Consider the following 21,425-nt stretch of genomic DNA (forward strand, 5'->3'; position numbering starts at 1 on the left):
TCATCATTGTTTCTTTTCTTTTCTTCTCTCTTTTCTTTTCTTTTCTTTTCTTTTGTTTTCTTTTCTCTTCTTTTCTTTTCTTTCTTTTTTATTGAATCACCGTGAGATAGTTACAAGCTTTCATGTTTGAGTTACAATATGGAAGCTCAATTTCTAGTTTTTGAAGGACTGCCCATATTGTTTTCCAGAGAGACTTTTCCAGTCGGCATTTCCACCAACAGTGAAAGAGTGTTCCTTTTTCCCCAAATCCACACAAGCACTGGTTGCTTTTGTTCTTTTGAATGTGTGCCAGTTTCTGTGGTGTGAAATGATATCTAATTGTTGTTTTCATTTGCATCTCCCTGATGTCTAGTGCTGTGGAGCATTTTTTCAGGTGCCTTTTGGCCATTTGTATTTCATTTTTGAGGAGACTTCTGTTCATTTCTTCTCCCCATTTTTTAAGGGGGTTGGAGTTTATTTCTTGTACAATTCTACTACTGTCTTGTATATCCTGGATATTAATCCCTTATCAAATGGGCATTGGGTAAATATTCTTTCCCATTCTATGGGTTCTCTCCGTATTTTGGTCACTGTTTCTTCTGAAGTGCAGGAAAGGTTTTTCGGGTTTGCTTTTCTTTCTTTTTTTTTTTTTACTTATTCCATTGTTATAACTTCCTCTATCAGAGTCCATTTCGCAAGTTTGAAAGGGCTCAAGGTGCTCAACTCAATTATCTGGGATTTCCTTAGCCACAGATCAGGTTGAGGTTGCATAATTATTTAATATTGTTACTTAGTATTAATTCAATAATTCATTTAATGAATTCACTTCATATACTCCAATATGGTATTGTGTTATAAGCCCTTGCATCAATTACTTGAAAACTTCATATAGACTACTTAGAATAAAGTATAAAAGGGATGTATCTGGAATGACTACACTCACTTGTGGAATATAAAGTAACATAATGGGAGACTAACACCCAAGGATAGTAGATATAAGAGCCAGGAGGATTCCTCCATGACTTAGAAGCCGGCCTCACATGCTAGGGGAAAAGGCAGTTGAGGTAGAGAAGGGACCACCAAGCAAAGGATGCTTGGAGGGCTCATTTAGGATGAGCATGCTGAAAGTTGACTATAGACTGAACATGATGGCTACTTAATACCTGTATTGCAAACTGTAACACCCAAAATGAGAAGAGAGAGAGAGAGAGAGAGAGAGTAAAAGAATGTGCCTGCCACAGAGGTGGGGGAAGAGTGGATGGAGTGTAAGTAGTGGGAGGGATACTGAGAACATTGGTGGTGGAGAATGGGTACTGGTAAAGGGATAGTTACTCGACCATTGTATGACTGAAACATAATCATGAAAGTGTGTAAGCCTGTAATTGTATCTCACAGTGTTCCATTAAAAAATTAAACAAAAAAGAAATGTCTCTTGCAGAAATCCTATTATTCTTGTAAGTAGGCCAGAAGGGAGGTCAAACTGTCCAGCGCTGCTCCATGAGCTATAGAGAAACAGTTTCACAGACTTTAAGAGTGGAAGGATTTTTCCTTTTATCTGTTATCTTCTGGAAGAGAGGCCCATAATTCAGGAAATAATTGAAATGTAAGAAAATAAAATAGTAAGCTCAGTGTTAGACATGTAGCTGACTGGTAGGGCAATTTACTTGAACATGTGACAACCTGTAAAGAAAAAGGAGGAAAAGGAAGAGGAGAAGCAGGAAGAGGAGGAGGAGGGGGAGGAGGAGGACTATGAAAGAAGAGAAGGAGGAGGAGGAGAGAGAAGGTAGAGGAGAGAGAGAGAGAAGGTGGAGAAGAAAGAGGAGGAATAGGAGGAGGAAGAGGAGAAGGAAGAGGAGATAGAGAAGGATGAAAGTAGAAAGAAATAAAGAGGAGCTAGAAAGACAGCAGGTAGGATGCTTGCCTTGCAGGAGGCTGATCTGGGAACAATACCCGACATCCCATATGGTCCCCAATGTACCACCAGGGGTAATTCCTGAATGCAGAGCCAGAAGTAACCTCTGAGCAGCACTGGGTGTGCTTCCCTGTAGGATAGTATAGTCTCAGGTAGTTTAGGTTTATTGGGTTACTTCCATCACAGTGCTCCCATTCCTCTGTGTTTATTTGTAACTTCTTTCGTAGTGTTCTGTTGACTTGTAAATATCGTTTTTATCTTCTCCTTGAGTTCTTTGCATAGTTTATTCAGAGCAATATCCTTTTTGTATGGACACAGGAAGACTTAGCAAATGCTATGCTGGGAGTCATTTGACTCTACATATTTTCCTCCTGGGTATCTGTTCTCTCGACCTAAGCCTCAGCTGCCTTCCTAGCACCCCCAAAAGCAGGGTCCCAACGTGGGATGGGATGGACCCAGGGCAAAAGCAGGGTCCCATCGTGGGATGGGATGGACCCAGGGCAAGCCGTGAGTTGTGTGCTACCCTGGCATCGAGATGGGCCTGGCCAAAGTGCCTAATGCTTAACTATAAGTTAAGAGCTTGATCATGGACAAATGTTGTCATGATCCAAACAATGATAACTAGATTCGGACCCTGCTAGGGTGAGGAATGATTAATCTGGCCTGAGTGCTGTAGTTGAGTCTGGCAAGATGTTCCCAGGAGAGCTGCCCTTGCTATGTCCATACAAAAATAACTAGTATCAAAAATAACTAGTATCAAGATGTTAATGAGTGTTTGGACTGAGGAAAGGAGAAAAACACCTTAAGAGTCAGGAAGGGTTTTGGAATGCCCTGCCCTCAGGAAGGGCTTTCTTATGTTGATTTTGCTACCTGTCTGGGTGTAGCCTAGAGGGCAAGGTGGGAGAGACCAGTAAGAAGGGAGACTAGAGAAGAGAGAGAGGCTGCAGTAGATCCAGGGAGAGGCCAGAGCTGGGAGTGCGGGAGATGAGAAAGATGGAAGATTGAATAAACGGTAACTAATCAGCAACCAGCTTGGTCCTCATTCTTCCTTCGCCTGTCCTTGGCCAACGGCCTTCCCAATCCAGTCCACATACTGCGGTTCCAGAGCACCGAACGTGGGCGGTGAGACAGAGCTGCCCGGAGAACTCGCGAGTGCGCACGCCCCTGAGCGAGCTTTAGTTTTTTACATTTCCCCACCAAAATATGTATATATATTTTATATATATATATATATATAGAGAGAGAGAGAGAGGAGATAAAGAAAGAAAAGTAGCAAAACTGCACGTTTACAACACACTAACAGGGACTAACTAATTCTGATTTTAAAGACTCACAGTTTTAAAGTCACAATATAAAAAGTTTTGATTGTATGCTTAAAGTGCTATACGATTAAGAGGAGGTAAGAGTAAAACAATTTGTAAGCTAATGAAACAAAAGAGAAAGAAATGTGATCTCAATCAGGAAGCAGGTTTTCACTTCATAGCCCCCTCAGAGTCTTCCTTCCACTATGCCACAGTAATCAACAACATTCAAATGTTGTGATATCTATTCTTTGTTAGGAGAAAGAGGGGGAGGGGAACCCCTAATGTCATTGACATTTGGCCATTAGTCATTCTTGTCTTACTCCTCTTGGTCCCCACAGTAATGCCTCTTGACTAAAAGTGCGAGGTGGGGTGTGGAATGGAGAAAAGCAATCACCCCATATGTGATGAGCCTGTGAAGGATGTGGTTTAGCTAAACATAAATATCCTTCTGACTGTATCCTGTCATATCAAAGCACCACACCCTGATTTCACTAAATTAAGTAACTTTTAGGATTCCAGGGCAGGGAAGCTGAATTGGGTAGAGGACAGGCAAATAAGGCAGGATGCTGACCAGAATCTCATTCTACCAAAAACCAGGAGCCCTTAGAATATCCCAGGGCATGAAGAACAGTTACCTCTTTGTTACTGGACAGTCCATGATGCCCAATGAAATCACCTATATTCCACTTGCAGGCAGTTGGCCAGTTGGCTGACTGCTCATTTTTGTGGTCAGGATAACCACAGTTTCTTTGACTCTTGATTCACTGCATTTCAAAGATCCATTATTTCAGCTTTATTATAGTGACTCACATTACTTTCCTAATCACATCTGAAGATGCATTAAAGACACCAGAACTAAAAGCTTTCACGGTCAAGTTCCACTTTTCCATTCCCTAGGTGGCCCAAGGGGATGGGCAACCAATCGAGCTATATTTAAAATTCATTATTTCTGGAATTCTTCTACCCAGTCTGTTTACAGATTTTTTTTTTTCAGCTCAGTCTTGACACAGACAAGTGTGTACCAACTGTCTACTTTAATATTTGGGCAAGTATCTAGAAGTGGTGTGTGGCAGAAGATGAGGGTGAGGACAAGGAAATAAAAGCACACTGTTTGCTTTAAGATGAACTTACTTCTTGTCTCCATATTACAGACCCCTCCCCCCACTCCTTCCAAATCTGTTTTGAAAAACATTTTGTTCTTTTTTGGAATTACTTTATTTGCTTGTTTTTTTAGTTGGGAGGAGGTGGTAGTTATACTGGGCAAGGTGCACGGGATTACTTCTGGCCCTGTGCTCAGGAGTTACCCCTGGTGGTACTTTGAGATGAACCATATGTGCTGCTGGGATCAAACTGGGGTTCAGGTACATGCAAGGTGAGTGTCCAACCTCCTGTACTACCCGTACTATCTCACCAGAACTCCTCTTTAAAAAATGCCCCAAAAGTTTGTCCTGATGCCTCCACTCCTATACTACCTAGTATCTCTTCCTCCTAACAATAATCAAGATACAAAAAATGGCTCCATTACTCATTCATGTCTCAATCCTCACCCTTATGGGTAGCCTCACCTTTTTTTTTTTTTGCTTTTTGGGTCACACCCAGTGATGCACAGGAGTTACTCCTGGCTCATGCACTAAGGGATTACTCCTGGCAATTCACGAGGGACCATATAGGATGCTGGGAATCGAACCCAGGTGAGTCTCATGCAAGGCAAATGCCCTACATTCTGTGCTACAGTCCTGCCTCAATTACTTTTTGTCTCCATAATTTCCTTGACACGTCTCCAACTTCCCAACTTATTTTATTCTTTGCCATGTTTTCAAACCATCTGGCACCATAGTGCACAGGAACATCAATGCTTCTAATGAGTGAGCTTAATACGAACTTCCTGAGCTCCACATGCAAAAACTCATGTTGAACCCAGACCAGGACTATGCTATTAGTGTTTTGTCTTTGGTTGTTCAGTGGCACTTCTGTATGCATGGGTTTTCTGCTTAACTCTACTTTTTTCATTTATATGAATTATCCCATAAATATAGTTTACAAACACAGTTTACCATCAACATAGCCTTATGACAAAATTCACTACATGGCAAATGGGCTGGATAATTGAAAATTTACATTCTTAATATTGATAGCTTAGAAGCTTTAAAAAAATAGCCCTAGTCCATCTCCTTCTAATAGTAGAAAATATAGAAGTACACAACAAAAGAAAATCTTAGAATGAATGTGGAACTAGTTGTGAATCTTATCAAAGCTCAAGGTGCTCTTATGTTTTACAGTTATTGTGGTTGTTATTATTTTAGTGTTTGGTAATTTATTTTAGTGTTTGGTAATTTTGTTGTTTTTGTTTTGAGGCCATATCTGATGATGCTCAGGGATTCTCCTGCCTTTGAACTCAGGAATCACTCCTGGCAGTGCTCAGGGAATCACATGGGATGCCGGGAACTAAACCCGAGTTGGCTGCATATAAGACACATGCCTTGACCCACTGTGTTATCTCTCCAGCCTCAATGTTGATAATTTTATCATGTTTCGTGTAATAACTATCATAGAATGAAGAGCACAGTATGTGTTTAGAATCTTTCCTGTCCAGAGCTTGAAAAATGCAATCAGCTGTTTCCTTTGTGTTTGCCATATGTTAGTGTTTGGTTGGCTGGTTCTTATCCAGAACTGAGAGAAAGTGGAATGCCACTTTCCTGGCAAGCTACCCGTGGCGTATTTGATATGCCAAAAACAGTAACAAAGGTCTCATTCCCTTGACCCTGAAAGAGCCTCCAGTCATTGGGAAAGATGAGTAAGGAGAGGCAGCTAAAATCTCAGGGCTGAGAGGAATAGAGACGTTACTAGTGCCCGCTTGAGTTAATCAACGAACAATGCGATGACAGTGACAGTGATACAGTGAAGTAACTTTTAGGATTCCAGGACAGGGAGGCTGAATTGGGAAGATGAATAGGGAAGCTGAATTGACATTCATTCCCTTCAAGCAGTATGAGTGTGCCAAAAATAATAAAAATAAATGTCAAACACCATTATCATCCTAGCTACTTTTACTTTCAGGCATTTTGTGATATGTTAAAGGAAACATGAAAAATTTCATGAATCATATTCAGCAGTACATCTTGAGAGTTAACATTTATTGAGTGTTTCTCTATGTAAATCACAGGACAGTATTCTGAGTTTTAGAGTTTATTCAAAACATGCTTGTAGACCAAACAAATACACTTTTTGGTCTATGAGCAAATACTGATATGGGAAGCAAAGGAGAAAATGGCAGTTGGCCTACTCTAACTCATACATCAACTACATGGAACATTTTAACTCCAACTAACAGACTTACATAATTATATAGTAATAGTTATAAAGAAATATTATAGTGATTGAGATGAAAGTAGCACTGTAGCACTGTTGTCCCGTTGCTCATTGATTTGCTCAAGCGGGCACTAGTAATGTGTCTATTGTGAGACTGTTTATTACTGTTTTTGGCATATCAAATACACCACGGTAGCTTGCCGGGTTCTCCGAGAGGGACGGAGAAATCAAAACCGGGTTGGCCGCGTGCAAGGCAAATGTGTTGGCTGCGTGCAAGGCAAAAAGCTATAGGCTGCTGTGCTATTGCTATAGTTCGCTAAAGTTATTTGGCAAGTCAAAAAATCAGAGGTTTTAAAACTAGGAAAATACTTCAGGAAAGATTTTTCTCAATCTTATTTGATTATGATTTTTAAATTTTGGAGGTGTCACATCTTGTAGCATTCAGGGGCTATTTTTGGTTTTGTGAAAGAGTGAACCATAGCAGTGCTTTGGTCAACCATGTGTGCTGGGGGTCTAACAAGGCTGCCACATGCAAGGCAAGCAACCTTATTCCCCTGTACTCTCTCTCTGCCCCTTATTTATTTGTTTGGCTGGTTGTTTGGCTGCCTGGTTGTTGGATGGTGTTCAGAGGGTACTTCAGCTCAGAGCAGGAAATAGGGTTTTAGATTGGAGGGATGGGGTGGAGGCTTTGCTCCCAGAAGTGCTTTGTGAACCATGCCATGCCAGGAATAGAACCTCAGCCTTTGACATGCAAAGCATGCAACTCTGGCCCTTTGCATTATCTCCTGGTCCTGGGCTAATCTTCAATTTCTACAGAGACGCTCTAAGGTTCTGGGAGAAAGTAAACCCACTGTCCAAATCCACAGCTTCCTTAAGCACCTTCCAGGATTGAAATAAGGGCATCTAATGTGAAACCCAGTGTTAGCTCCCTGCCCTCCCCACAAGGGACTACTCTGGCCTGCCACTCTGGCAGCTCGCCTCCGCAGAGATCTCCCCTGGGACATGTGGTCAAGCTCTCACGGGGCAGTCGCAGGCTTCTCTCAGCTGGGAAGAGGCAGTTCAGGGGCACATGCAGAGCCATTCTCAGCTGAGAGATAATTACACTCTCTCCCTTCCTGCTTCTCCTATAATTTGGGCCGTCATTCAAATTACATACACCTACTTCTTTTTATTCCATCTTCTTTTAGTGGGTTTGAAGCAATGGAAGAGTTTAATTTTAAGTATGGCAGCAGGTCTACCAAATGACAGCTGGAGATGTCGCTGACCTCCATATGGACACTGCTGTATGCCAGCGGCGGGCTTTGCACTTGGATCTTTTTTTACTTTCTGTTTCTTGTGGTGTCTGGGATGGAACCCAACGCCTCATACACTCAAGGTCAGTGCTCTACTGTTAAACTCCATCCTTGCCTGCCTGTCAACTTTTATTGTATAGGCAAGAGCTGACCAGTCCATTGACAAGCTTCTATGGGATGTTTCTTTTGGGCCCCTGAAAGCTGTGTGCTCCACAAACAGAACAAATCTAACTGAACTCGCACCAACTTGGACTCCAAGCAGTGGGATCTGATTAACTGAAAGAAGCAGCCACAACCACCTTCGTGTCAAGAATTCTCCGATTGTGAGCGACAGAAAGGAACTCTCACCATGCATGATAAACCACACAGGGGTGAATATGGCCAGAAAGAGGATGGAATAGCTGAAGTACCTGGTTCTGGAAGACACTACTGAATTAAAACATCTCAACGTAATGGGTGCAGCAAGACTTTTGAGATACTGAGGTTAGCCTCCTTGTCAGAGTCTGGACTTTGAGATATCTCACCTTTGTGGCAAGTTCAAGATTTGAATCCCAAGGAGAGGACTTGCTTAGCCAGCCTTGAACTGCATGACCTCTCCCACCATGAGATTGAAGGAGGCAGATGGCCCAAAGGAAAATACAGAAGGTCTTACAGAAGCAGGGGTGTGGGATAAGAGAGTAGGCAGGCAAATCATAGGTGTCCATCCATGCCACAAAAATGTGGAGAGGCAGAGACTAAAAAGATAGAAACACGAGCAATAAATAGCCCATTGACCTGATCAGCAAAAATTGTATTCAAGCCTGGAGCCTGGTTTCAAGTCTCAATTTTATATCATGCCATTTAGTAGCAGTTTGTCTAAGATGCTCTACCCAGACCCAAAGGCATATGAATAATGTGAATAATTAAGCATCTCTTTGCAATCCTCCTTGGGCATCAGTTCTGGCCACTCCTCATTTGAACCAAAATCAGATCTCCAGGCTGTTTCTTAGCATCTTCTTTTTTGAGATAACAAGATCAGTCACATTCCTTGGGGGTCCTTGGCTGACTTTTAGCATTTAACAAATAGTGATATAAGTTCTTAAAAATCCAAAGTCAAACAAGAGAAAGTCGATTTGAAGCTGCGTGGGAGTGCACTGAGGGCTGACAGGCTGCAGCCCTGCCCCTCCAGCCAGACCCTCCACACCGCAGCTTCCTGGGAGACACTGAAGCTGAAAGGTGGGGTTTCTCTTAAAGGCGCAGTCCAGACCAACACATAGAAAAACCCAGGTCTGTGCCTCTGCTCTGAGTTAGCAGGCTTTATTCCCGGTAAAATCCACTTTCAGTCATTAAAACAGACACCGTAGGAAACAAATTTGTAACCCATTTCTCATATTACCTACCCCCAGAAAAACAAAATTCGATACCCTGGGGTTTATGGACTGAGGGCACTTCCCATAACTACTAGGGAGTGTGCGCTGGGAAATTGGTTGACTCCTGATGGACAAACCTTAGTCACAATAATCTTGCCTCCGCCTCTTCCCCCACGCTCGCCCCCAGCGCCCACCCCACCTCCCGACTTCCCGCCTCTCCAGGACGGGTGACCTAATAGCATTTTTCTTCGTGCATATTTTGGCTTCGCCCCATGGCCTGGCTGCCTTCGCCTGTCTGAGTCTTTTGAAATTCCTGCATGTTCGCCCCAGATTAAGCCGTGTGTGTGTCTCAGGATGTGAGTTCCGTTCTGTTCTTTCCCCTTAACGCTCCCCGTGCAACGTGTCTGGGGGTAGTGGGGGGAGGGAGGAGGAGAGGCCAGCGAGGGGAGGGAGGGGCAGAGGCGAGGAGCTGTCCTCCCCGCACGTTTCCAATCGCATTACGTGAACAAATAGCCGAGGGGCCGGCCGAGCCAGAACGGCTTGTGTAACTTTGCAAACGTGCCAGAAAGTTTAAAATCTCTCCTCCTTCCTTCACTCCAGACACTGCCGGCTCGCCCGAGCCGCCGCGCCGCTCCCTGTGGCTTTTCCACAAGGACCGCGAGAGGGGAGCTAAGGAGGGTGCCACGTTCCAGCAGCCGCCCTTCCCGGAGAGGGTCCGCAGCCCCCCACCTCCGTGCTGCCAGGTCTGGGCTCTGAGACCCGCGCCCCGTCCGCCTCTCCGATTATCCCCCCGGGCTCCCTCTTCCCTCCCACGACTCGAGCCGGGCTTTGCATCTTCTCTGGCAAGTCCTCGCGGGCCGGGGACAGCGGGGCCGAGGGAACGATGCGCGTCTCCTGGACCGCGCTCCTGCTGGGGCCGCTGCAGCTGTGCGCGCTGGTGCGCGGCGCCCCGCCCGCCGCCGGCCAGCAGCAGCCCCCGCGCGAGGCGCCCGCCGCGCCGGGCCCCTGGCGCCAGCGGATCCAATGGGAGAACAACGGACAGGTGTTCAGCTTGCTGAGCCTGGGCTCCCAGTACCAGCCACAGCGCCGCCGGGAGCAGGGCACCGCCGCCCCGCAGTCCCGCAACCCGATCCTGCTGCTCCGCGATAACCGCACGGCGGCGGCGGCGGCGGCGCGGGCGCGAGCGGCCGGAGCCTCGGGAGCCGCGGCCGGCCGCCCCCGGCCCGCCGCGCGCCACTGGTTCCAGGCCGGCTACTCGGCCAGCGGGGCCCGCGACGCCGGCGACTCACGCGCCGAGAACCGCACGGCGCCCGGGGAGCGCCCGGCGCTCAGTAACCTGCGGCCGCCCAGCCGCGTGGACGGCATGGTGGGCGACGATCCCTACAACCCTTACAAGTACTCGGACGACAACCCCTATTACAACTACTACGACACGTACGAAAGACCCCGGCCCGGGAGCCGGAACCGGCCGGGATACGGCACCGGCTACTTCCAGTACGGTAAGCAGCCGCGAGACGCTTCCCCGAACTCGGTGTGGTTCCCCGACGTGGCCGCCTGGGCGCGGCAGGCGCTAACCCCTGCAGCTCCGGTCCCCCGCCCCTGTGCCTGCAGAGGCAGCTGCGGAATCCGGTGCAAACCGCGTGCGCTCCGCGCCCGGCCCCTCCAGACTCTTTCCCTCTTTGCTCTGCAGCTCCAGGCTCACCCGCTCCTCAGGCTAACCAGCAGCCCTACACCGACAAGGCGGTGGCGTTGGGGTTCGGGTGGAGGGGTTGGGGGTGGGAGGACAAGGCCAAAGGGTAAAGAACTAAGAGGGACAGGAGTGGGGGAGACTCTGGGGTGTCTTTGGCTATATGCATCACCACCTGCTGCCCTGTAGGTCTTCCGGACCTGGTACCCGACCCCTACTACATCCAGGCGTCCACGTACGTGCAGAGGATGTCCATGTACAACCTGAGATGCGCCGCGGAGGAGAACTGTTTGGCCAGGTACGGAGGGAGGAGCTGGGATACGCGCGGCCACCTTCCCCCGCCTGGGCTCCCAGGCTGCTTGCTGCTCAGGTGCTGGGTTCCGTGCAGACAGGAGTCGGAGAGATCTTCGTGGCATGCCGACCTGGATGAAGACTGACATAGTTGAAGATTTCTGTGGGTCAAGCCTTTTAAACTACGGCACAAACCAAGGATCCAGGGCAAACCCTTGTTCTGGTGGGCGTTGGGGGCTGTGGGACGAGAATTGTTCTCGGCGCTTGCCTCGCACGCGGCGGACCAGAGTTAGATCTCTAGCACCCCGTGTGGTCCCCTGAGCATGATCAGGAATGATCACGGAGCGCGGAGCCAGGAGTAAGCCCTGAGTACCGACCACGTGTGCCCCCAAAACAGAACAAAGATTCTTAAATTTTGGAGCCCACCGTTTCCAATAATTTTGTTAGAGATCTCTGCAATAGCGGCAGGGGGGAGGGGAGAAACGCGTAGTAATTGCTCCTTAGAAGATTGGGCGATAATTTGGCAGTGTGGCAGAACAAACTGGCAAAGGTTAAGTGTTCTTTTGTCTGACGCTACAGTGAACTTAAGTTGTTTTCTGTTACTTCAGCCAGAATAAGAGCTTTGTTTTTCCATCAGTCCCAAAATAAAAGCAGCACTTTGGGGAATGGAGCTCTTAGTTGGGAAACCAGCAGAGGGAGCAAAAGACATTTTGGTAGGTCTCAGAAGATTTCAAAGTGTGAAATAAGGTCAGCATAAGGCTTTTAACTGTAAGCCCACACACAAAATACTAGAGAGAACATACTGTTTGTGTATTTCTTCTGTGTTGACCCTTTACAACAGACAAGCTACAGAGACTCCAAGTTAATAATTTTCATTTAAAAAATTTTTATTGAACCACTGTGAGATAGTTCAAGCTTTCATGTTTGGGTTATAATCTCACAATGATCAAACACCCATCCCTTCACCAGTGCACATTCTCCACCACCAGTATCCCAGGTATACCCCCGCCCTTCCCACCCTCCCCATGCCTCCATGGCAAACAATATTCCCCATGCTCTCTCTCTACTTTTGGGCATTATAGCTTGCAACACAGAGGTCATCATGTTTGGTCCATTATCTACTTTCAGCATGCATCTCCCATACTGACTGATTCCTCCAGCCATCATTTTCTTAGTGATCCCTTCTCTATTCCATCTGCCTTCTCCCCTATGCTCATGAAGCAGTCTTCCATCTATGGGGCAATCCTCCTGGCCCTTGTATCTACTGTCCTTGGGTGTCAGCCTCATGTGATGTTATTTTATGCTCCACAAATGAGTGCAGTCCTTCTATGTCTGTCCCTCTCTTTCTGACTCATTTCACTTAGCATGATACTCTCATGTCTATCCATTTATAAGCAAATTTCATGATGTCATCTCTCTTAACAGCTGCATAGTATTCCATTGTGTAGATGTACCAAAGTTTCTTTAACCAGTCATCTGTTCTAGGGCACTTGGGTTGTTTCCAGATTTTGGCTATTGTGAACAGTGCTCCAATGAATATATAGGTGCAGATGTCATTCCTACTGTGCTTTTTTGCACCCTTGAGATATATTCCCAGAAGTGGTATTGCGGGTCATATGGAAGCACAATTTCTAGTTTTTGAAGGACTGTCCATAATTTTCATTTTTGAATCACTTACATACCCTTGTCACCCTTGATTCCGTGATAATATGTCTGTTTCAAAGACGCAGTTAACTAATCTGGAGGACTCTCATTTCCCCCACTTTATATCATAGCTATTAAAGAAGGAATGCATTGTTTTATTCAACATTCTTAAGTAAATGTGGATGATTTTTTTTAAATTGGGTAATTTACACAAGATTTACTAATTCATATGGCTAAACTTGATTTGATGCAGCTGACCTTTCCCTTTTAAATTTTTTTTTTTTTAAACTGTGTAGGGGCTAGAGCAATAGCACAGCAGGTAGGGTGTTTGCCTTGCTCACGACCAACCCGGGTTCGAATCCCAGCATCCCATATGGTCCCCTGAGCACCGCCAAGGGTAATTCCTGAGTGCAGAGCCAGGAGTAACCCTTGTGTGCATCTCCGGGTGTGACCCAAAAAGCAAAAAAAAAAAAAAAAACCTGTGTATTTTGAAATCCTCACTCACTCCCAATTGTCATTCACTCCTGAGTTCTGAACGCATTCCAGGTGCTGCGCTGGGAGCTGGAGATTCAGCAATGTAAAAGAATAATATATAAATAAGAAAACTGATGGTCTAGTTGGGGGAGGTGGGTGATCATAAATTGTATTGTGGAAAGCTTTTTCCTAGAATTTCATTTTTCTGTAAAAATAATGTTTCCTTCTTTTCAAACCAAATCATAGCTCAGCCTACCGGTCAGACGTCAGAGATTATGATCACAGGGTGCTACTAAGATTTCCCCAAAGAGTGAAAAACCAAGGGACATCAGATTTCTTACCAAGTAGGCCAAGATATTCCTGGGAATGGCATAGCTGTCACCAGTAAGTAATGGACTTTCTGCAAACTTTCAGTTGTGTTTTAAATTTTCAAGTATTTTTTGGTCTGACAGGTTGTAAGTCTTGTTTCTTTTCCCCTCTCCCTCCCCCACCTCATCCGGCCCAGGCCAAAAGCAGTTATCAAGTAGCCTTGAAACTTGGTGCCACTCACAGCAGTGCTTGACAAGTGGGCCTGATGGTTTACTGCTTAAGTGGAGATGCAGTACTCCTCAGGCTGGTGGTGCTGGGGGCCTCCAGAGCTACACTTGGTGGTATTTGGGGGTCCATATGGTTCCAGGATTCAAGCTTGAGTCTCCTGACTGCTGAGCCATCTCTGTAGCTCTGTAAGTCCTATTTCTTAACCCAAGAGAGAAAAATCCCTGTTGTTTATAGAACAGAATGTTCTGTTGTGCTTTCTAATATGATCAAAGGGAATCTATCTTTAATATATCAACTACTGATCTTTTAAAATGGAAACTGTTGATAAGATACAACACTTGGCTTCACTGGAATTTTCCTCCGCTAGTAAAGATTACCTAGCATTTAGCATAGTTTCAGACCATTTAATAAAGCCAACACGTTATTATCAAATTTGTGATTCATTCAAAGAAAGACATAGCTGACGTACTTCATGAGCTGCGAAGGCCCAGTTCCATCTTTCATTTAAAAGGTCTGTGTCTAAGCCACGGTGGTTCTCTGTTCTCTTCTAAACTTAATGATTTTCAAATAATATAGATCTATGATGTATTTTGGTAACTTACCCAGGTATGTGCTGTCAGAAATTCCTGATGTGTTCCTTTAAACTGCATTCCCCACCAGTTCTTGATCGTTGTGAGAGATGATGAATAGCCCAGTGCCTTAAAACAAAGTTTATGTTGAGTTTTAAACAATATGTTTAGACACATGCCATCATTTTACCCTTTGCATATAATATATACACATATATGTATACATATCTCTCTATGTATTTATTTATTTGGGGGGGGGTTGGGGCTAAACCTGGCAGTGCTCAGGATTTAGATTCCAATAATATGTTAGAAAATTTTTGTTCTCTGGGATAATTCCTAATGACTCCAGGGATCAAATGTGGGTTGGCTGCATGCAAGGTCAGCATTTTATTGCTGCCTTATCTTTCTGGCCCCTCCTTTGCATTTAAATAATCATTTTAAATCTTTGAAAACTCTCAGAAACCTCCCCAGAGTTGCTCTTAATTGAAATGAAGCACTGCTAGGGGCAGTGAACACAAGTGAACATCGGGCCGATTTCACTGAAAAATGCACTGATTTGTATCTATTTCCATTTAATAATAAAGGATAAAACTGGGTGTAACAGAAAAGCAAAATAAGAAAAGTTAATTTGCCCTAACTACAATTTAGACAGACTGCTGACCCTGGCTAAAGGCTGTGGTATAAATCTGTCTTTGGGAAGATAAATTCGATTTCACTGTAAATGGGATAGCAGAAGTGGGAGGTGGCAGTAAAGTCACCACATCTCCTTGTTGCTTTCTGTGTGTAACTGACCACTGTCTCTGTGTTGTGGGGTACATCAGACATTACCACAGCATGGATGAATTCAGCCACTATGACCTCCTTGATGCCAGCACCCAGAGGAGAGTGGCTGAAGGTCACAAAGCCAGTTTCTGTCTTGAGGACACATCCTGCGATTATGGCTACCACAGACGATTTGCTTGCACCGCTCACACTCAGGTGAGTTGGCACCATGAAGTCAGGACCCGCAGGCTTCAGAGTGGAGCCACAGTGGTCTCTAGGTTCTTTCTCCCCGCCCATCTTTTCTCAACTCTCTCAGGGGCCAACAAGTCAAGATGGGAAATAACCGGGCGACTGTGTGATGATCCAAATTGCTTTGGAAGAATTTCATCATCACAGAAGGTCAATGCACATACTTGTTACATTTCACAATGAAAAACAGAAATTTACTCTCTGACAAAAATAAACAAAAGGGTAGTTTCCAATCGCTGCACTCATTCTGTATTAACTGGTTTAGTCAGGAACTGTAGAAAAGATACCTCTGTTTTTCCCACTGGCAAAACCATTCCTCCCTCTACCTAGTAAGCTAAAAATAGGATGGTGGTTGAGCTTTGCCAAAACAGTGAAAACATTTCTTAAGGGGTGCTTCAAAAACTGTCGCTTTTCCTCATGCAAGAATAGGTAGACATTCCGACCCCCCGACCCCCATTGCATATATATTTTAACCTACAGTATAATTGATGTCAGATGGCCTTTGGATGGATTTTTTAAAAAATAGTGCTGAACTAAGCACTCTGTATGTCCTGTAATGGGAAAATGTGTGTCAGTTAAAATCCGTGCCAGTGTTTCCATAAGAAACCCTAATTTGTAAAAGGACGTTGTAATTTTACCCCAGCCAGATTCTTGGCACAGAGGGGTAAATGTACATAACTCAGGCACAGAGGGATCAGCAGCAGTCATCTTGGGAAGCAAATTCCTGGACTGTGGTGGGAAGCTCCTTGGTGACCTAAATGTTGCCATTAGTTCTTTCTCTGAGCTTCCAGCATCAGAGCAGTTTTAAGAGGAAAGGGTTTGATCTACATGTCCCAGGGTAGCCCTTATTCTTTATACCAGAGGAACTGCAGCTCCCAACATTACCCATATGTATATACACATTCCCTTTGATTCAGTGACACCCAACTCCCAGAGCACCCTCCAGCATAGGGGATGGGGCTGTCTGCATTAGAAAAATGCAGCACCCGGAGAAGTCACCTGCAGAAATAACTGAAGGCTGTGCTGCAGATGCTTGATTTGTTGAATTCATCAAATTCCCTTGTACCTTGGGATGACCCCACTTTGTGTTATAAAGTATCCTCTGGTTAATCCTACTTTTCTTCCCTTTACGTCCTATTTAACTGTTATTTGCCATGACTTGCATTCCTCATAATCTGTGCATTTGTTTTTGTTTTTCCATATACTGCTGTCTCTTAAACATGAGTTTCACTTGAAGGAAAAGAAATTCTCAGAAAATCCAAACTTGTTAACTCAGATTAGTTGTATAAGACTGCCTTAATGTACCCAAACATAAAACTAGATACAGTTTACTTTTATTTCTATTTTCCTATAACTTTTCAATTCTTGGGCAAGAAGTTTACACATTAAATATATACAAAACTAGAAACAGTCACCTTTATCTCATTAATTTAATGTGAAGAACTTATTGTTTGTGAAAAGCAAATTGCTAATATAGGATCTTAGCTAAGGTTCTGCTTTTAGTTTATTTTTTTAAAGTTTGACTTCAAATAATACATGAAGCACCTCTGACCTTATAGTTTCAAAAACTCCCTTTGTTTTCTGGTTCAAATAATTAAAGCTTCTCCTTAAATTCTGCCACCTGTGCTCATTTGTACCACCTTTTCTGATTGATGCTCAGTCTCAGAACAAGTTCCATTGTATTTTTAAGCTCCTTTAGTCTCTGGAGGGAAAGATAGGTGTAGTTGTCCAGCTGTCTTATGTATACCTAAATCAGTGTTGGGTTAGTGTTAGGAGAGCTGATGGCAGTAGCAGCAGCTAATAAAAGCAAATAGTATTCGTGCATGTCCATTATGTGTCAGAATCAGAATTACAAGAATTTGGACCCTCAAATGTGTGATTCGCTACTCGACATTTTGTGGATGAACAATCACAAATAGTGTGGACCAACAAAGGAATATGGTACTCACTGCTATGACATTAAGTGCTGTTTTGTCCCCCAGTCTTTCCAAATCAAGCTATAGCCAACCCTGCTATGATTGAATGTGCTTTGATAATATGTAGTATCATTGATAATCAAGGTGATATGTAAAATCAAAGCAATTTTGGGAGCCACAAATACCCCTTTTGGTGTGACCCAGTCCTCCCTTCCCAGTTCCACCAAAACAGACTCCACCCTTAGGGTGTTTATAACTTTGAGTTAGATTAATTCCCAAGAGTAGGATTATAATACAGAGCAAAAAAGGATAAGCACTATAAAATGTCTAAACATATCATTGGCAAGAATGAAAACACATTTAGTTGGCATTATTTATTTTACAGGAAGATGATTTCCCAGGGGAGAAATTGTGGTGGAGGGAGGGGTGTACTGACAGAGGGCATTTGGTGAAGGTGATTATTACATTTCTCTTCCCACATTGGTAAGATCTGAATTTTGACAGTCTATTCTGCTGTGTAAGAGTATATGTATCACAGAGGCTTTATGACATGTGAAAGAAGCTAGATATTCTGCTTCTCAAATTAGTCCAGTATTTTTTTAAACTAGAGGTTTTTTTCTTAAATAAAAGATTATTTTATCTTAATTATCAGGGAGGAGTGGTGTTCCTAAACAGTGGTCAGGAGTTTCAGGGGTCCTACTACTAGCCAGGCCTGCAGTTCAGTAAAGGTTCGATGGATAAGATGGTGCTTGTTGGTTCCTGTGGTGTTGGTCATCAGGGCTAATCTGGAAACACGGGATGCCTCCAGGCCTACACTGAGCAGTGCCCAGGGCCCTCCAGGACTGCATCCAGTGATGCTTGGGGACCAGGTGGTGCTGGACCTGAGCTAAGTGCATGTTGGGTATGTGCCCTGACCCCTGACCCCTGTATTATCTTCTGGCCCCTTACCTGAAGGTTTTATAAGGCTGAGAAATAATATACTGCTGAAGGCAGGAACAGCTTATTGTAAACCAAATATTTATGTGAAAACTATAAACAATTTCTAGGTTCATGGCAATTTCTTCTATGCACTTAAAATTTCACTTGAATGAAAGAATAGCCATTTAACATTCATCATATGCTATTTTAATTTTTTTTATTTGTTTAAGGGGTTGAGTCCTGGATGTTATGATACTTACAATGCAGACATAGATTGCCAGTGGATCGATATTACAGATCTTCAACCTGGAAACTATATTCTCAAGGTACAGACTTTTGAAAATATGCACCTCTGATTTATTTCCACTGCAGCTCAATTAGGCCTCTTTCTCTAGAGAAAAAAGTGTTAAATAATCATGGTCCTGGGGACAGCTGTCTTCTAGAACTGTTTTTAAACCAATCTTGAACTTGAAGGGGGAAAAATACAGTGTGCTGCCACTTCCCTAGAATTGGTGAACTGAAAACCCTTCCTCACTGGTCTGAGTGGAAGCATCTTGCCTAGTTGGAGCCTGTGGAAAAGGGAGACCTTAGCTAGTAAACATGGCTGATGCAATCTGAAACACAGATGATGTTTATGTTGTCTAGGTCAGTGTGAACCCCAGCTATCTGGTGCCTGAATCAGACTATTCCAACAATGTTGTACGCTGTGACATTCGCTACACAGGACATCATGCATATGCCTCCGGCTGCACCATTTCACCGTAAGTCTGACGGCCTTATTCTCTTCACAGAGCACTTTAGCATAGCAGCAGACAGTCTGCATCACATGTTTATTTCTACTCCTACCAAGCAGCATCTTTGTAAAACAGACCAAAGAAAGCAAATGGTACAGAGCAGTGCTATCAGCAGAGTTTAATTTTTTTTTATTCATTTATTGGTATGTGGACCACACCTGGAGGCATTCAGCATCTACTTACTACAGACAATGTGCTTAGGGGAGGGAGCGGGAAATGTCATTCCCAGTAGTGCTCAGGGGACCATGCAATGCTGGAAAGTGCTGGAATCAAACTGGGCTGCCAGCACACAAAGCAAACTTAACCCCTGTTCTGTCATTCCAGCCCTAAGAGCTATTTTTATGTTGATTAATGCTAGAGAAAGTAAAGGGATTGGGGAGATGTTCTCAGGTTTTTATCATCCTAACGCTTGATATTAGAGACAAAACACACACAGAGAACACACTGTTTAATCAAAAAGCCTGTGTTATGGCTAAGTATGTATGTAGGATGCTTAATAGCTGAGTCAAAGGACTGGACTTCCCCACAGACCAGGACAGAACCTAGAGAAATTCCTACAGTTCTTCAAAGTGCGTTGGAAAAATCACCCATGTATTCCACTGGTACCATCAGGCCTCCTTTTCTTTAAAGATCAATATTTCATATATTCTAGAACCACAGAAAGTAGGTAAAGTGTGGGGATATGGAAATTCCTTCATCATCTTCCTTACCTTGAAGCTCTTCTTTTAATGAAATCTTTGGAAGATCCTGGCATGGCTATGTGAACAGGAGTGGGGCTGTGATGAACGTAAAGTATATTGGGCAGGTTTGTCGAGCCCTCTGAAGCTCAGCTGGCCTAGTGTTGCTGGGCTATAGCTGCTGACTGCACAGGCCACCCAGGAGTGAGACCTGCTGGCAGTGACATCACTGCTAGGATCTTACTAAACATGCATCCTCTTTGCTTAGACATCAGACAGTGCTGGTGCCTCTGAGCCTTGTGGAATGGGACAGACAAGTTACATTAGAAACATCCCTCCAGAAGGAATTTCTCCCCGAGTCACAAACCAAAACTGAGGGTTGCTGCACAAGAACCTGTAGCTTGAGGCTCTTCCAGATTCCATGAGACCTACTGAGCAGGGTGTGCTCTGACTCCAGGCTTGCTGACCTGGGTTGTGTGAAGGGGATTGAAGCGCAATTGAAATAGCCAACACTCCATTCACAGAGCCATGTGTGCAGGCCAGGCTGCATCCACCATGGAGGGGCACCTGTCCTCATTCCCACCAAGAAGCAGAGCCCGTGCTTTATGGTCATCTCCGTAAGCGAGAGGGAGAAAAGGAACAGGTGCTAAGGAACAGAACTGAGGAGGGATAATCAGATACGTTTCTCTGCACCAAACAGAAAACTTGTCAGGCTTACGGTTCATATTGTATGCTGGTTTTAGTTTCACTGCAAATCCTCCAAAACACCAGTGTAATTTAAGCAAAAATAACCAAAATGGGTTAAAAATCTTTTCTGATTCCTTATTTACCTATGTTCACTGCCACTCCATATTTGAGATCCTAAAGTAGGTATTAGTGAGTAACATGATTCCTCATGTTGTGCTCTCTCTTGTAGCATTATTAATGCAGTAATTCCAGTTAGTTAAAATGAATCTCTACGTTTAATATTCATCTTTCTACTCTATTACAATCCCTTGTACCCAAGTACATTCAGGGCCACTTTGTAGCTTTTTTATCCAATACTTTATTGATAGATAATTTAGTGCTTCATTCAGAGATTTAGTACTTAGAATGGGGAAGATGAGAGAAATATATACAAAACTGCAATATACAATGTAAGTATCCCAAAAATAAAATGCAGAAAACTCTCTGTGGTGCCAGATGGCCTCCAGGTACAACTGCTGTCCTCCCAACCCCCATCCAATTAGGACCACTTCCAGAAATAGTTATCAAATATTATTCATTGCATAGAATATATATAATCCATTTAATTAATGATGGCTAGATACTTGAAGCAAATAAAAATTATCATATTGCTTCAGCATTGAGGTGAGGTGTTTTTTTAAAAAAACACAATTGTTACTGAATGTGACTATGGCAAGCATGGTTAGGGTAGAATTTTAATATGTCACAGATTAGATGGAAATATGAAGATATGACCCACAGGTAGTGATTTATAATAGAATGAGATTGCATGCTTATTATGAGAGAGAAGTACAGAAATTAAAAAAAAATACCCCACCTTAAATGAAAAGATGTTTGCATGCCTCTTTTTTTGGAGTTTGTTTTTTGTTTGGTTTTGGGGTCACACACCCAGTGTTGCTCAGGATTAACTCCTGGCTCTGCTCTCAGGAATTACACCTGGTGGTGCTCAGGGGCCCATATGGGTGCCAAAGCTTTCTTACCTCTTATATTTGATTTCTGACTTCCCATACTAGGATCAGAGTTCAGAGGAATGAGG

The 21,425-nt window shown here is 43.9% G+C and overlaps 1 protein-coding gene across 1 annotated transcript; it reads left to right on the top strand.

Moving 5' to 3' along the window:
- The first annotated feature begins 10,028 nt into the window (after positions 1 to 10,028).
- LOX (lysyl oxidase) lies at positions 10,029 to 18,957 on the top strand. The gene is made up of 6 exons (XM_004609807.2): positions 10,029 to 10,644; positions 11,022 to 11,130; positions 13,488 to 13,625; positions 15,169 to 15,325; positions 18,423 to 18,518; positions 18,838 to 18,957. The coding sequence occupies exons 1-6, from the start codon at positions 10,029 to 10,031 to the stop codon at positions 18,955 to 18,957; spliced, it is 1,236 nt and encodes a 411-aa protein (XP_004609864.2).
- Positions 18,958 to 21,425: the final 2,468 nt, after the last annotated feature.

The sequence above is a fragment of the Sorex araneus genome, chromosome 6, assembly GCF_027595985.1.
Source record: "Sorex araneus isolate mSorAra2 chromosome 6, mSorAra2.pri, whole genome shotgun sequence".
Classification (NCBI taxonomy): domain Eukaryota; kingdom Metazoa; phylum Chordata; class Mammalia; order Eulipotyphla; family Soricidae; genus Sorex; species Sorex araneus.